Source organism: Rousettus aegyptiacus, unplaced genomic scaffold (assembly GCF_014176215.1).
Source record: "Rousettus aegyptiacus isolate mRouAeg1 unplaced genomic scaffold, mRouAeg1.p scaffold_m13_p_8, whole genome shotgun sequence".
NCBI lineage: Eukaryota > Metazoa > Chordata > Mammalia > Chiroptera > Pteropodidae > Rousettus > Rousettus aegyptiacus.
Genome location: NW_023416311.1, coordinates 784650 through 799707, shown reverse-complemented (window position 1 = coordinate 799707; position 15058 = coordinate 784650). Strand labels below are relative to the sequence as shown.

Below are 15058 nucleotides of genomic sequence, written 5' to 3'. Positions count from 1 at the left end.
ACGGGGGGCCGGTCCCCCTCCGCTCCCGAGGCTGGACCACGGCCTTGGCTGTGTGAGGGGCGCCCGTGGGAAGAGCCGCCCCGTCTGCCGAGCTCGCTTTGCTCCGCGCCCCCTCGCCCCCCAACGCTGCTTTCCCGGTACCTCGGTCCTGAGAAGGGAGTGCCGCCTCCGGCTGGAAAACAGAACTCCTGCGGGAAGTCACGGCTTCTGACCCGACCCCCACACCGAGGCCGAGCCCTGTGGGGCTGAGTCTGGGCCCCGAGTCTGAGTGTCTGCAGGTGGACAAGAAAGGCTGTCACGACGAGTAAGGCCTTACCCAGGGGACAAGGGACAGGGGACGGGAGGTCGACGGGGCACCTGGTGGCTGGCGCCACTGCTGGGACCTTGGCCTCTATACTGTCCTGCGTCTTCCGTCAGACCCGCAGATGTCCCGGCCTCGATCCCACTGGGCTGAGTGCACGCACGTGCACACGCGCACACGCTACCACAGCTGTGCCGCCAGGAACAACGACGTTTTCATATAAACCACAGAATATATTTAATTCAAATTAAACATGAAACTAAAATAATGTTCGGCCTGTATCAAGTAGCAATTACATTGTTCAAAAAAAAACAAAAAAAACAGTACGTTTCTGTCTACATCCGGCAATCCCACAAGGCACATCCAGTTTGCTGAGGTGACGGATCCAGCGGTCACCTGTGAGGGGGCGGGAGCCCCGCCTTGCGCACGAGGACGAGGCTCCAGGCAGCAGGCGGCAGGCGGCTTGCCCGGTGAGTGTGGCTTGTCAGGGAGGAGACCCCGGCTCGGCCCCGCCGCCCTCGGGGCCACCTGTGCGCAAGGCGCAGAGGCCTGTCCTCTCTCTGCGGGGGCTGTTTTTTTTTCTTTTTGTTTCTTTTTTTGGTGTGACTGCTTCCCCAGGTAGAGAAAGCCAACTTCTCCACGACACAGGTCATTCGGCCTCGGGCGCCAGCCTCCGCCGTCTCTGTCTCGTGGGGCCGCGAGAGGCGGCGGCTCCGTGGCCAGGCCTCCCCTCTGGCCACCGAGGGCCGCTCGGGGTCTGGTCGGCAGACACCGGAGTGCGCCCGCCCCGCCCACCCGGTGGGCAGCGGCGCGGCGGGGCGGCGGCTTCCTCACAGGGCGGTGCTCTCCGTGTCGTTGTCCGCGTCCAGCAGGAGGTGGCCGGGCAGGTCTCTGCTTGCGGGGTCTGGGTGCATTTCAGGAAAGACGCCGCGGAGCGGCTCTGTCCCCTTAGAACTAGCGTCTGGGCAGAAACAGAGATACGTGCGATCAATGCGGGGCCTGAGGCCACCCGAGGGCCTGCGGGAGGAGAGCTGGGAGTCTCGGTCAGCCATGCACACACGTCCCCGGCCCGAGGCGCCGACCGCCCTCAGAAGTCCAGTCAAGTCTGAGCTGGTGGGGCTCCTGCCCTGCTGATCCCATGGGCCCAGGGCTGTCCTCAGGGACTGGCCCTCGAGGACGCACTTGCGTTTACTGGGAAAGGAAACCGTCCCCACCCCGTCCCTGGACGGCGCCCGCCGTGGGAAGAGAGGCTGCCTCGCTTCCCCTCAGCCCCGGCACCTCGGGGTGCTGGGTCCTGTGCCCCCCACTTGCTGCACGACAGGAGCTCCCAGCCCTCTTCCCTATGAGGACAACCGAGCTTTCTCCAGCCACTGCCGAGGGTCCCAGGGCACAGCTCCCCCTGGTCACCAGTCACTGACGTGGGTCACCCTGCTGCAGACCTCAGTCCCCTCATGCTGGGGACTCCTCCAGCAAACGGCCACACGCGCTCTCGAGGCCCCGGCCTGTCCGCCAGCCGCCCCGGCCCCCTCGCGGCCCCCTCAGGACAGAGGGAGGTGCCCTCCAGCAGCTGTGGGTCCTGGCAGGGGATGAGGGCGCGTTGTCAGAGACGTCAGGGCTGGGGCGAGAGCAAGGGCAACGAGGGCGGCAGGTGAGGGTGCCGGGCGCCCCCACTGTGCTCAGGGCTGTGTTTTGTCCTCGTGGGGGGCTGCATGGGGCTGGCCAGCGGGGCACACTCTGGGGGGCTCCCGCTGGGGCCTGGCCCTGTGCTCTAGGTGGGGATCCGTGTCCTTCTGGGGTACCCCTTTCCTCGGGACAGCCCCTGGGTCAGCAGACCCACCCCTCAAGGCTTCCACGCCCACAACTCGGAGAAACGTCTAGATCTGAGGGGTGCCAAGGAGGGTTCTGGCACTGAACGCCGCCCCCGATGATGTGGGCCTCACAGTGGTCATGGAACTGACCAAGTGACGCGGGACGCACGGCCAGCGGGGGTGGGCGGGGGGCGGGGGACGCACGGCCGGCGGGGGTGGGCGGGGGACGCACGGCCGGCGGGGGTGGGCGGGGGACGCACGGCCGGCCGGCGGGGGCGGGCGGGTGCACAGGGCGCAGCGGGTCGCAGGTCTACCCTCGGCAGAGCGCGTGCTGACAGGCAGGGCTGTGTCTGTCCTGCTCACAGCCTCTAGGGAGGTGCCTGGTTCACAACAGATGCTCGCGAGCTTTGGGGCTGGCCAGCTGGATGGACAAGCGGGGGGCTGGGGGACTGGAGCCTCAGCTAGCCCACCCATCGTTCTGATCCTTCCTACGCCCAGTCTTGGGGACGACGCTGGCGCGAGAACCCACGTAAGAGCCACCCCTCTTCCCCGAGCGCCCCAGACAAGGACCGGGGCCGGCCGTGCCCGGCGGGAGGACGACGCGTAAGGGTGCGAGGGAGGGTCCCGCTGCTTAGGTCTCTCCTGCCGACACGCGTTCAGGGGCCAGCCTACCGCCCGTCAGCCGCAGGTGTCTTCAGAAGACAGACCTTTTTTTTTTTAAATCACAAATAAGTAATTTCTGGGTTTGTATTTCCTGGATTTCTGCTGCTATTTATGCTGAACACACGTTACAGCCACGATCAGAAATTCCTTTCTTCTGGACTCAGGTGAGGGCCCTGACTCTGTGTCCCCAGGTGAGGACCCTGACTCTGTGTCCCCAGGTGAGGGCCCTGACTCTGTGTCCCCAGGTGAGGGCCCTGACAGGAAGGACAGCAAGCGAGGAGACAATGGGCCGAGTCTGGTTCATTTCCGTCAAAAGGAGAAAAAGGCTATTTCACAAATATTCCTGCAGAAACCCTTGTTTTTTCAAGCGCCTCTAAAACTTCCTGGCTGAGTTTACAGATCATTTTGGATCACGTGCATTTCCAGAAGGGCAGCTCCTCAGCCTAGGCTGCCTAAGGCTGTCACAGTCAAAACCAAAAACAGAAACAGGAAGAGGCCTGAGCAGCAGCCTTGGGAAACAGGACCAGCCCATGACCTTGGGCAATGGGACTAGCCCACCAGGACCTGGCTTGGGACCTAGGTGACCAGGCTCCACCCTTTCCTGTCCATGTCTCTTCCCAGGAGGTGGGCCGGGAGTTAGGGTGTGACCCCACAGATTCATCTGTCACCCCACAATTCTCAGCGTGTGCTTAGGTCGTACACCTACTCCTCAAAAACCCACGGTTCTGCTGACAGCCACTGTGACAGGTGAGGAAGCCAAACTCGGCCCTAAAGTTAAACGTTCGGGGACAACAGCGCCCAGCCCGCCCGTCTTCCTGGGGCCCGGGTCTGAAGCGGTGCCGTCAGCCCTCGAGGCCTGGGAGAGGCTCGCCGGCCCACAGCAGGCTTTGGGCCAGGTTTGCGTTATCTCAGTCGAGGGAGACATTCTGCTCAAGTCCCACTGGACGTTTACTGTCACGTGACTCTGACAGCTACTTGGTAAAAATAACCCGCAAGGGGAAGACAGGTAAAGGTCCACCCACGAGTGTGAACGCACCTGCCTGATGCGACATCGCGTGGTCGCTGAGGAGCCAGCCACGAAAACCACGTTAGGACGTGGGAAAGAGCACCTGGCGCCCAGGGCAGCGAGGCGGGCGCACGAAGGCTTCACCTGCAAGCGGAGGGCGCCGCGCGCCAGCCCCGCGTCCGTGTCTGGTGACCGGCACGGGCGGCGCTCGGGGCCCCCGGGCCCCCGGGCCCCCCGGCGAGGCCGTCGCCTCAGCCCGCCACTCGCTGCGCCGCACCAGACGCGCGGGCTCCAGGGTGGGAGGCGCCGCCGCGCGCCTCTGCCGGTCGGTCCTCGCCCGCTAAGGCGGCGGCGACGAGCTGCCGCGGCCCTGGCCCGCCGGACGCATGCCGGGACCCGTACGGTGCTTCTCCTGCTCTACCCAACGTGCCCCCCGCAGCGGCAACCCTCACGCGCGTCCCGTCCCCACGTCGCAGGCAGGCCCCCTCGGCGCGCGGCCTTTCTGCCGCACCCTGGCCTGCCCAGGAAGGGGGAAGGGCGGGGAAAGGGGGCCGGGGCCAGCCCTGCTGTGGCACGTCCGTGCGCGCGGTTAGTGCTCAGCGCGCTGGCAGCGAGCGTGAACGCGCGAAGCCCGGGCCGCGGGCACATGCGGTTAGCAGGAAGCGGGCAGCGGCGTCACCGACGGTGAGCGGCAGTGTTAGTGCGCACACGTGATCACAGGGCAGCAGCGCGCTTCGGCCAATCAGGTGCCTGTTCCTTACCATCGCACACTCCAATTTCAGTCCTGACTGCTTAGGGCAGGTCATACATCTAAATCGTTTGATAAAATGTTTCAATTAGAACACTCTTTGCTAAAACCTATCCGTTTAAAGACAGCACGACATTTAAGCTAACATCCTCCGGCTTTTCACGAGGAAGGGACTCAAGACGCCGGCAGAGGCCTCCGTGCTCCACGGTCACCGCTGACCCCAGCTGGCAGCAGCAGCCCGAGCCTCCCTAGGGCCGGCCCACGCCAGCTTCGGAACTGAGGTGCTCTACACGAACCACCTGTTTTCGGGGATCCGTCCGTGTGAACTTGTAAGTATGTAGCTAACGTCCTAAGGAAAAGTGTTCTCACTATTAATTTTCCCTGTCTGACCACTGTATAGTACAGAGTTTATTAGTGTTGAAGCAGATCAACAAAATCACCTTCTGGAGTAAACGCACCCAAGGTACCATGGCATTAAAAGATAATTCTGGTTCGCAATCTGCCATCCAAAGAGAAGAAGGGTCTGGGCACGAGATGTGTCATGGACGCTGAGGAGTCCGAAGGCGCAGCCTGAATCGGGGCTGAGCCGCTTCCCTCCGTGGGCGGCCCCGCACCTTGCCGGGCGGCCCGACTCCCCGCTCACCTCCAGGGAGTCGGGGAGGTGGGCCGCCGCGGCCAGTGCCCCTGAGTCTCAGAGGCTGTGCTCCTGTCTCCCCTTCCGGTCAGACCCAGGCTGGGAGCACTGGCCGAGCAGCCACTCGAGGCCTGGGGCTGGCCCCAAAGGCCCGACACCGGCCGAGGGCGTGACGCCACCGAAAGGCGGGCTGGGGGCAGGGGGCGGGTGAGCCTTCAGCGCCTCTTGAAAAAGCTCGTGGGCGTGAGAAGCAAACATAAGCGGGCCAGGCTGCGGAGGGTTTAGTGTGGGGTCTCCGGGGGAAGACTTCTTTTCTTGGTTCTGAGAAATTAAGAAGCTCCATGCAGTTAACTTGCACTTAAAGTATAAAATTAAACTTTATAAAATCAAAAGTTAAAGCTCAAGACAAAAAAGACACTTTTCCATGCTGTCTGTTCCTCTGGTTGAATGTGATGAGCCAATCAATGACAGGCAAATGCCACCGAGAAGAGCAAACACTTGTGAGAGGTTTGCCAGAGGAGACGGGCTTCTGAGGACCTCATCTGAGCGGCTATCAACCCACCGACCTCGACCTCTCGAACTAGGGGCGCTGCGGCTCAGAGCGCTTGTGATCAAAACCCAAGCCCCACCCAGTGCTGCAGAGCGGGCAGGGGCGCAGGCCCACGCGGCTGCGCCTGGGCACGGACTCGGAAGCACACGGGCAGCGCGCGCCAAGCGGAGCGCGTGGGCACGCGGCGCGGGCGGCTCGGCCTACAGACCTTAGTGCCGGACAACGTCCCCCGCTGCGGGGGCGCTAGGGGGGGCGTCTAGTGGGAAACAAACAAAAACAAATCAAGGTAAATTTTTCTAAAAACAACAGTGAAAAGTTAACTTACGGCATATGCAAATTACCCACAACTTTCCTAGGAAAAAAGTTATCAAAAGGTAGAGCAGTTGCTTCACCCCTCACTATGGGGTCCCAAGGGGTGCCCAGCCCACTCTCAGGGGAGAAGTCCCCCGGTAAGGGTGGGGAGCCCAGCCACAGACTTCTGCTTCTCTAAAAATAGCTCCTCCGAGAAAAATCCATTCCTCCCACCCTCAAACAGTAAATTAAAGCATGTCGGAGGGAAGTTCCAACACGATGGAAGACGACGGCCACGTGCTCGGTGGCTCGTAACACGTGTCCCTGAGGTGGCGCCCTCAGACCCTGTCGCCACCCCCGAGCGGGCCTCCGCGGAGCCGGGGAGAGCCCCGAGCCTCCGTGCCCGCCTGCGAGGCGCCAGCCGCACGCGGCAGGGCGTGACGGGTCGCCCCGGAGCTCCGCTCGCTCTGGGCGTTTCCGCTCTCAGAAGGAAGGCGAGCGTTTCCACGAGGGGTTCATTAGGCAGCGTGTTTCCCGCTGGGGCCGTGGGTCCCCGTCCGCCCGGCGGGGTCGCCCTGAGTGCGGGCGAGATGCAGCTGCGTGGGGGTCGGCGGGGTCATCGGGGACACGGGCAGGGAGTGACTCACCTGTCACGATGCGGGAGCCGGTGGGCGCGGCGCCGAGGCCGCCCTCCCCGGGGTGCGTGCCTGCGGGCTGGGGCGGCGGCGGCACGTTGGGCCGGTTTCTGGGCTTCGGCACGGGCCTGGGCCGCGGCAAGGTCCCGGTGGCCTCGGCGTGGGCTCCCGGCGGCCCGGGGCTGTGCTTCCCGGGGGGCGGCGTGCCGGGGGGCGTTGGCGTGCGTGGCGGGCTGTGGGCAGGAGGCTGGGGCGGCGGGTGGCTGGGCGCCTGCAGCGGGGCCTGGCTGCCGGATGCCCGGCGGGGTGCAGGCGGCTGCGTGGGGCCGGGCGCCGGGCCTGGGTGCCGGGCAGACAGGGAGGGGCTCCCGGGAGCTGGCCGCGGCAACGGGCCGGCGGCATTCTGCGCTGCTCCCGGCGAACTCTGGCCCCCGGGGTGGCCGGGGGGCGGGTGTCCTGGCTTCGGGGGTGCCGGGGCAGGTTTCTTCACGGCTGCAGAAAGGGGAGGCCACGCTCATGTCCCCAGCCCAACATGACCGGTGGCTCCCCACCTCCCGCCTCCCCAGCCCCGGCCCGCTCTAACCAACAGAAGGATGCCTGTCTACAAAGGCAAAGCGAGGAAAGGTCTTCAGCACGACTGTCGGGGCTCCCCAAACTGCCAAGGCCACGACAGCGCAGGGGGACGCGGGGCCTGCACACAGCGATGTCGGGCACCCCGTGAGCCTGGACAGGAGGCGGCCACCAGGGCGCCTCCCATCGCGATGGGCACTGTGGGCACCAGCAAGGCCGTGGCGGCCTCCAGCTGCGACAGAGCAGCCCGGGGCGCGGGAAGGGTGACAGGCAGGGAGGCTGGCAGTGCCCCTGCGGTGTCCCCGTCACCTAACACTACCGAATAAGCTGGTTCTGGGAACAGACAAGCACGTGGGGCCTTTACAGACCCGTCGTCGCAAAGCTCAACAGGAACAGCGGACCGGGCCCGCGGGGGCTGCTCGGGGCTGGCCCCGGCGCGGCGGGTGTGCCCGTGGTCCCTGGCCCTAAGCCCGCCCCCAGAGGGCCGCGTATTTTATGTTAATAACAGATTCCACTAATTTCAGAATCATATGAGCTACAAGGCACATTCTAGATACAAGTGCAAATAAACCTGGATGATGGCCTTAGAATCACCTAAGGGCCCCTCGAGGACACTGCTCCCTTCCCTGGACCAGCTGAGCTCAGCACCGCTGAGGGGCGGGGACTTGGCCCCACGGAGGGCAGGATGGGAACCGTGGGCCCGGGAAGAGCGACTCCGGCATTTCTCAAATTCTGCAGAGGCTGCACCAGCGGTCCCGGGGGAGCGCCAGCACCAGAGCGGGCCCCATGCCGAGATCTCACAGACGGCTCGCAAGCTCCCCGCAAGCCGGGCCCTGAGAGGCCAAGGGCTGGCACGGTCCGCTAGTCAGTGGCGGGCCAGTCACGCCCAGGCCCTGAGGACTCTGTGGACTCCTTCCTCTTCCCCGTTCCGGCAGCGCCTGGCTCCGGAACGCACAGGCACAAGGCCCGCCCGGCCCCGCGGGCCTAGAACTTTTGACCCTGAAACTCGGAGGCCCGCTCCCCACGGGAACCGCCAACCAGCAAAGGAGGCAGGACTCTGGAATGCGAGCTGGACTCTGCCTACCAGACGCGACTCAGAAACAAAACGTCATGCTCCCCCTCCCTTCCAAGCAACCTCGGCTGTAAAGCACCCGGGCAAGACCGCTCCCGACAGCTGAGTGTGAGCAGCGTGGCATGGCCTCAGACTGCCCGGGAGGGGCCCGGAGGCCGGGGGAGGGGCGGAAAGGATCGAACCCACCCTGCGAGGCAGCCTGAGGCCGGGGATTGCAGGAAGCAGGAAGCAGGATGCAGGAAAGACTCGTAAGGTGGCTGTGGAGGAGAGCCAATCTGTGAGCAGGGTTATACCCGGGATCCAGGTAGAGAAGGCGTAATCTCCACAAGAAAAGAAAAGAGAAAAGAAAACGCGGCGTGAAGAAGCAGACCAGAAAGTGGTGGGGGAGGAGACGCTGAGTGTGGGAGCTCCGGAGGGCGGGGGGGGGGGGTGACCCCCGGACAGAGACCAGACGGACTCGTGGGGAGGGGGAGCGCGGCAGGGGCCAGGCCAGGAGGCCGTGGGGGGCGCGGTCCTCACGGAAGCCACTGCGAGTTCCAGCCACAGGCTCACATTGTCTGCCGTGCCCTGAGCCGGTCCCTGGCCCGGCCCTGGGCGGAGGCCGCGGGGGTAGGATGGGGACGGCCCGGACCACATGCCATTCAGAGCCTAGAAAGCCGGTCCCGGGCCAGAGGGCAAAGCAGCGCCCGGAGCCCAGAGCCCGGCCAGGGCGGAGGCCGTGGCCATCCCAGGACAGAGCAAGGGCTGGAAACCCCGAGTCTCTGAAAACGGGGGCCGCTGCCGGAGCGGTGACGTGGTGTGTCAGGCTCCGCGGCTGAAACGCGGTTTTCAGGGGACGCGTTTCGGGTCTCCGGCACTGCCCCGGCCTCACCCGTCCCTCTCGCCGAGGGCTCGTTTTTCCGCCTGCCGCTTTGCGACACGGGGGCAGCCCACAGGAGGCCTGGCGACGGCCCCGCGCCCCGCGCCCCCGGCGTCACTCACCTCGGCGCAGGGTGTGAGGGCTGGACCCCGCAGAGCTGTGAGCCGGGCTGGCGGTCAGCTGGTGGGAGCTGGCGGGTGGCTGCGCCTGGTTTGGGCCACCGGCCGCCGGACCGCCGTTCCTGCTGGTCGTGGGTGCGGCTGCAGGGTCCTTGGGTTTGGGGGGGCTGGAAGGGGGAGGGGCCGCGTCAGAGCGCCGGCGTGCCAGCCGAAGGCCCGGGCACACCGGGACACGTGCCGCATTCTCACCCGCTCAGGCGAGGAGATGCCCTGAAACTTTAAACAGTTCACACCAGGCTACACGTCGCACATACGACAGGGTCCCCTACCCCGGGCTGTGGGCCGGTCCCGGTCCTGCCTGGCCGGTCAGGAACCGGGCCGCGCAGCAGGAGGTGAGGGCCGGATGAGCGAGCGGAGAGTGTTTGCCGCCTCTCCCAGCACCGCGCCTCGGCCTCGCCTCAGGTCGTCGGGCTCTAGATGCTGCAGGAGCCCCGGTCCCTGGTGCCACAAAGGCCGGGGACCGCCGACGCACGAGACTCACTGCATCAGTCTCCCAACGGCTCTCGCTCAAACACCACGAGAGACGTTCCACAGCGACCAGCAGGAATCCTCAAGTTCCACGGCGCTTGTGCCTCAATTCACAACGTTAAAAGCCCAGAGCAGCTTTTGGTCTTCACGATAACACGCTTTTGGCACACGCGTGAAGTAAAAACAAAAGCCACAGCAAAACACCGATTCTCGAAACCATTCCGTGCTCGGCCACTGTCAGTGACGTGGGCTTGAGAAGAGAAACCGAGACACTTCAGGGCCGACCGAAGTCCTGAGCTGGCCGGCGGCAGGGAGCGGTCGCCACCCAGGTTTTCTGCCTCCCGGCCCAGAGCTGCTCCTCACAGGGGACCCGACAGCTACCGTTCCTCAAGGTCACCAAGGGGCAAACACCGTTCCTGAAACTACACAGAAGCCTCCACAGACTGTAAGGGCCAAGGGGCGGACGGATGACGACGTTCCATTTGTCTGTCTGCAGTGAAGACCTGTTTTTATCGTAAGTGACATACTTAGCCCCGGTTAAACCAGTGGGATGCTACAGCTAAGTGAGCACGTGAGCTCGCCAACACGCTTCTTCCGAAGCGTGAAAAATCCAAAGCAAACGCATGTGAGAGGAGCGGCGGTCACGGGCAAGCTGGCGCGGGGCTCACGGTGAGCCCAGAAAGCCCCAGGAGAAAACCGCAAGAAAAGGAAAGACGACGACGAAGACAGCAGCTCTGGGAAGTCTGCGGCCTCCGTCATTTTTAACCAAGAAGCGCACTTCCCCGTTACGTAAGAAAAAGGGGATTCAGGAACGCACGAAGCTCTGGGAGCTCGGCTCTGAGGCTTTCAGAGATTCCTACCGCGTGCTCCGCGTGCCACGAGGCACCCCGTCTCCCCCCACCACCCCTCAAGAAGGTAAAGACAGCCCCTCCGAGGCCCGTTCCTCTCCGTGCGCAGGGCGCGCTGTGGACAAGCAGGCCGTCCTTGCCTCACGCACTTAGCTCTCCCCTTCGGTGATCACTTGGTGCTTTACGGGCGGCCGGAGCCGCGCGGACGACAGGGCTGGCGCACCGAGAGGCGCGTCCCCCTGCGGCTCCGTCGGCACCACCCCGGTCGGTCGCCACCTCGAGCGGCCTCGGGGGCTCTGCTGCCTGGGCCAGGGCGGAGAATGACACCAGACAAACGAGATCACACCCTCAGGTTCCAAGGCGCTCTTCCTTGGAGTTGCCACTCCTAGCCCGCTCCAGGCGGCTAATCGAAAAGGTAAGCAACGGAGCAGCCTCTTAAGAAAATCTCTCGTTCTGAACCTTGTACCCTTGTATTGACTCCCTATGAGGCTGAAAGCTAGGGGGCCGGGGGTGGGGGGCCTTAGTCACCAACGCGCCCAGTGCCGCATCCGGTACCTACTGCTCAGCACTCAGTTACTCAGTAAATCTGACTGGACGGAGGGGTGCGTGGGTGAGTGGGTGGATGGGAGGATGGAAAGGTGGACTGGTAGGATGGATGGGTGGGTTGGTAGGTGGATGGATGAGTTCGCAGGTGGATGGATGGATGAGTTTGCAAGTGGATGGACGGATGCATGAGTAGGTGGGTGGGTGGGTGGGAGGACGGGAAGCTGGATGGGTGGGCGGGTGGGCGAATGAATGAACGCCAGGCACACCATAACCCAACTAACTCGCCACATTCGAACGTTTGCTAGGTGGCAACGCGACAGCAACAGCGCACAGCACGGGCACACTGCACACGCGTCACACAGGGAGACGAGGCTCACGCACGGCTAGACACCTTCTGGCTTCCGGCTTCCGGCACAGCGCAGCAGGGTAAAGAATGCAAACGGACGTGTGTCCTTCAGAAACCAGAAAAGGAAGCGAGCAATCTGCAGTCCTCCCCCGTCCTCAGCCCACCAGAGGGTGATGGCAAACGTGGTTCACTGCACACCGGTGTGTCTTTTGGGGCAGGGACGCTGGGCCCTCAGGCCGGCCCCGCAGGAAGGCTGGGGCGCCCCGTACCCTCTGCTGGCAGAAGCCAGCGTCCTTACCTGCTGTCGCCCAGGCTTGGGCCCTGCTCCAGCGTGCCCGCAGACGACAGGACAGCCCCGCCCCCTGGGTTGCTCTCAGCCTTAGGGCTCTGGGGAGGGGGCTCTGGGCCGGCCAGAGCCGAGGTGCCGCCATCTGCGGGCGGGAGTGGCGGCTGGGAAGCAGGCGACATGTGCTTCCTGTTTAGGGCGCCACCCCGCCGGTAGGCCTGGAAGTCCGTAAGCTTCACACCAAAGCTACAGAGAGAAGAGACAGTCAGCATGCCGCGCGAGCCACCTCCTGACTCAGAGCCCACTGGTGCCCGCATGCCGATGCCCACATGCAGACAGCCCCCAAGCGCCCAGCATGCAGTGAAGCACGAGGACCAGGCGAATGGGCATCGCTGTCACCAAGGCGACCCCGAGAGCCAGAGAGCCCAAGAGCCCAGAAATGACCGGGCCAGGTGTGAGCAGCCGAAGGCACCCGGGCCTCCTCGTGGGAGATGCCACACTGGTGTGTTCAGGTCCGTGTCACTAAGTATGGTGCCGTGAGCCCACCATCTCAGACCGGAGTGTGTGGGGCCAAAGGGGACAGCCAAGTGCAGAAGTCCCACCGGGGGCAGGGGGCGGTGTGCCCCCGCTGCCTCCTAAGCTCAGACGCACAGATGCTGAGGTGCGCCTGCAGAGACCGGGTCGGCTAGTGCAGGACTGGGACCAGCCGCTCCGGGAGACAGATGGTGGCCGGAGAGCGGGCCAGAGGAAGACTCGCTCTCCGCGTAAGCCCACTGGTATGCAGACTACAGAACTTCCTCTTCAGTTCAAAGCTAAACAACTCGTGACCCCCCGAGCGCGAGCTCCCGGGTGGGCTGGCGTGAGGGGCCCCAGGCAGACGGAGCTGTTCGTGGGCTCCCGAGACCCTAACACTGCACTCTGCCACTTCGCGGGTATGGAGGCCGAGTCTGCTGTGCTCAGCAGGAAGGGGGACAGACGTGGGACAGACGTGTGCAGGGAAAAGCCCTGTCCCTCATAAAGGTGGGCTTTAGAGAAACAGAACAGATTTTCCTTTACGATGGGTTAAAAAAAAAAGCAAAAACAAACCTCGCTCTGAGACCAGGCGACTGTGGAGCCTGCGGTGCCAGCAACTCCCAGGGCCAGCAGGGACGCGGGGAGCCACGTCCCACCGCTGGGGCGCGGTGGCATCGCCACATGCTCAGGCGGGGGCGTCTGATGGCAAGTCGCGAGCAGCTGCGACCACCTCCGAGAAGCCCACAGGTCCCCGTGGAGCCTCACATGAAGGAGACACACTGTCCCTCGCTAGGCCAACAAAGCCACCGTCTCCACGAGAACCGGCAAACCTGCTTCTCTGGCTAGACCTCGGACCCGGGGGCTGAGTCACGCCAAAAACGTGTCTTTAAACACCATTCGCACACGTCACCACGAGAGGTGGCCGTTCTCACGTTCCCTCCTGGACACGTGCCCACAACACATACATTTTTTCTTTCCCCTGTTGACCACATTTAGTGTGTGTGACGTGTGTGTGGGTGCGTGAGTGCCCATGGAGTCGTGTGCGGCAGTGCAAACGCTAAGTGACAAGCACGTGCCCGCGTGGCAGTTAGATCGATGTCCGCAGCAGACCAAAGCACAACCCTGAAGCCACCTGGACTCACAGTCGTGGTCCTAGGACACCGCCCCCACGTGACAAGCCCCTCGAGGCTGGGCCAGGTACCCGGGGCTTAGTGAGGCCGGCGTGAGAACAGTCGGCTCCAAACGCACCTCTCTTTCTTCGCCAAGTCGCCTTCCATCACCGCCATGCTGGCTGGCCGCTTCCTCTCCAGGGTCCCCGAGTCAGACTCGTTTCCAGTGTTGGTCGAGTGATTGGAATTTGGGGTGGCAAGAGGTGCGAACGCTTCTGACACGTTAAATTCCACCTCTGTAAGGAGAGACAGGTGAACGTGAGACGGTGCAGGGCCGAGAGCCTGCAGCGGCCACCGGAACCGCAGCCCCGTGTTTCGGGCTGCGGCCCTCCAAGTCCGGGGGTGGAAGCCCCAGATGCCGCCTCCGTCTTGAGCAACCAGGGGAGGAACGATCGGAGAGACGAGCAGGAGGGCACTTTAGAACATAAATCATGCAGCCCGTGTCGTCTCGATTGTGGGGGAATAAAACAAACAAAAAAAACCAAAACAAAACATGGAATGCGAAAAAGAACAAAACATAGATTACTTATTTAAACCGTAAAGTGAGGCACCGAGACAGTTATGGTTTGATGTGAAACAGGAATGACAGGCGACGCCGACTGGGAGGTGCCTCGGGCTGGCCGCCCAGGGTGTGGGGTGGCTCCGTGGCAGGGAGCCTGAAGGAAAGGAGAGCGAGGCCCTGCCCTGCGGCACCTGCACCCCAGGGCGCGCTGGCCAAGCAGGGGTCCTGGACCCCCGGCTCCTGCCCAACTGGAACCCCACCAGGGCGCGGGGCCCCCGAGGGAGCCGAGGCCGTGAAGGGTGCTGTGTGAAAATCCACTGTCTGAGGACAAGCCCTGGTTCCGCGCTGCAGCCGATGACCCTGCCGCCCAGCCCCTCTGCACCCTGCGACCACCCACTGGGGCAACGGGAGGCCTCGTCGGGGGGACGCCTGCTGGCCCGGTAGCCTCCCTCCAAAGCAGCCCGGGCCCTCCCCCCACCTAAGCCTGCCGGATCGCCGTCTGCCACCATCTTCCTAAGTCGCTTTGCGACACGGTGTCTGTGGGGCTGCGTCTCTGGTGGCCCGTGCTCCTCGGGTAATCAGTGGAATAAACCACGTGCAGAACGGCCCAGGAGGAAGCGTGGACAGTGACGTCAGCTACGCGGCCATGGGGGGTCTCGGGGGATGTCCTGTGCCGCCTCGCTACCACCGAGCTGCCCCCGGGAGTACTCACCTCCGGGGAAGAACCAGTCCGCGTGCTGGATGATGGGCTCAATGACAGCGACCACGTGCACGGAGGTGGCGGCCGCCATCTCGGCCAGTGTCCTGCAAAGGAGGCCGGCGGCGGTCACGGGCCGCCCTGCAGGCCAAGCCGGGGCGCGGCTACCGTTTTCACAGCGTGAAATGTTTAAACGCAAACGCTAAAGTTAAATGCACTGGGCCCCCGCCTACGGATGTGGGGATCGCTGGGCTGGCCGCCACCCCTCGGTGGCACTGTGGTGACCCCAGAATGTGACAGCGCGTGAACGGCGGCTGAGGCGTGCAGGTGTCACACAGGCTCGGGACAGGCTAATGTTTCCCGCCAG

At 64.0% G+C, this 15058-nt stretch overlaps 1 protein-coding gene across 3 annotated transcripts in view; it reads right to left on the bottom strand.

Moving 5' to 3' along the window:
* Positions 1 to 513: 513 nt before the first annotated feature.
* The window catches only part of ARHGAP17 (Rho GTPase activating protein 17), a 50678-nt gene continuing 36133 nt past the window's right edge, over positions 514 to 15058 (bottom strand). The window contains exons 15-21 of one of the 3 annotated variants that reach the window (XM_036225649.1): positions 14707 to 14798; positions 13572 to 13728; positions 11823 to 12056; positions 9260 to 9423; positions 6649 to 7128; positions 4540 to 4588; positions 1125 to 1262 (exon numbers count right to left, since the gene is read on the bottom strand). In XM_036225649.1, coding sequence (XP_036081542.1) covers positions 4581 to 4588; positions 6649 to 7128; positions 9260 to 9423; positions 11823 to 12056; positions 13572 to 13728; positions 14707 to 14798 — 1135 coding nt within the window. In that variant the 3' untranslated portion in view covers positions 1125 to 1262; positions 4540 to 4580. Of the gene's footprint in view, positions 1263 to 4539; positions 4589 to 6648; positions 7129 to 9259; positions 9424 to 11822; positions 12057 to 13571; positions 13729 to 14706; positions 14799 to 15058 lie in introns of all 3 variants that reach the window. The other 2 variants (XM_036225648.1, XM_036225650.1) reach the window with 2 other exon arrangements.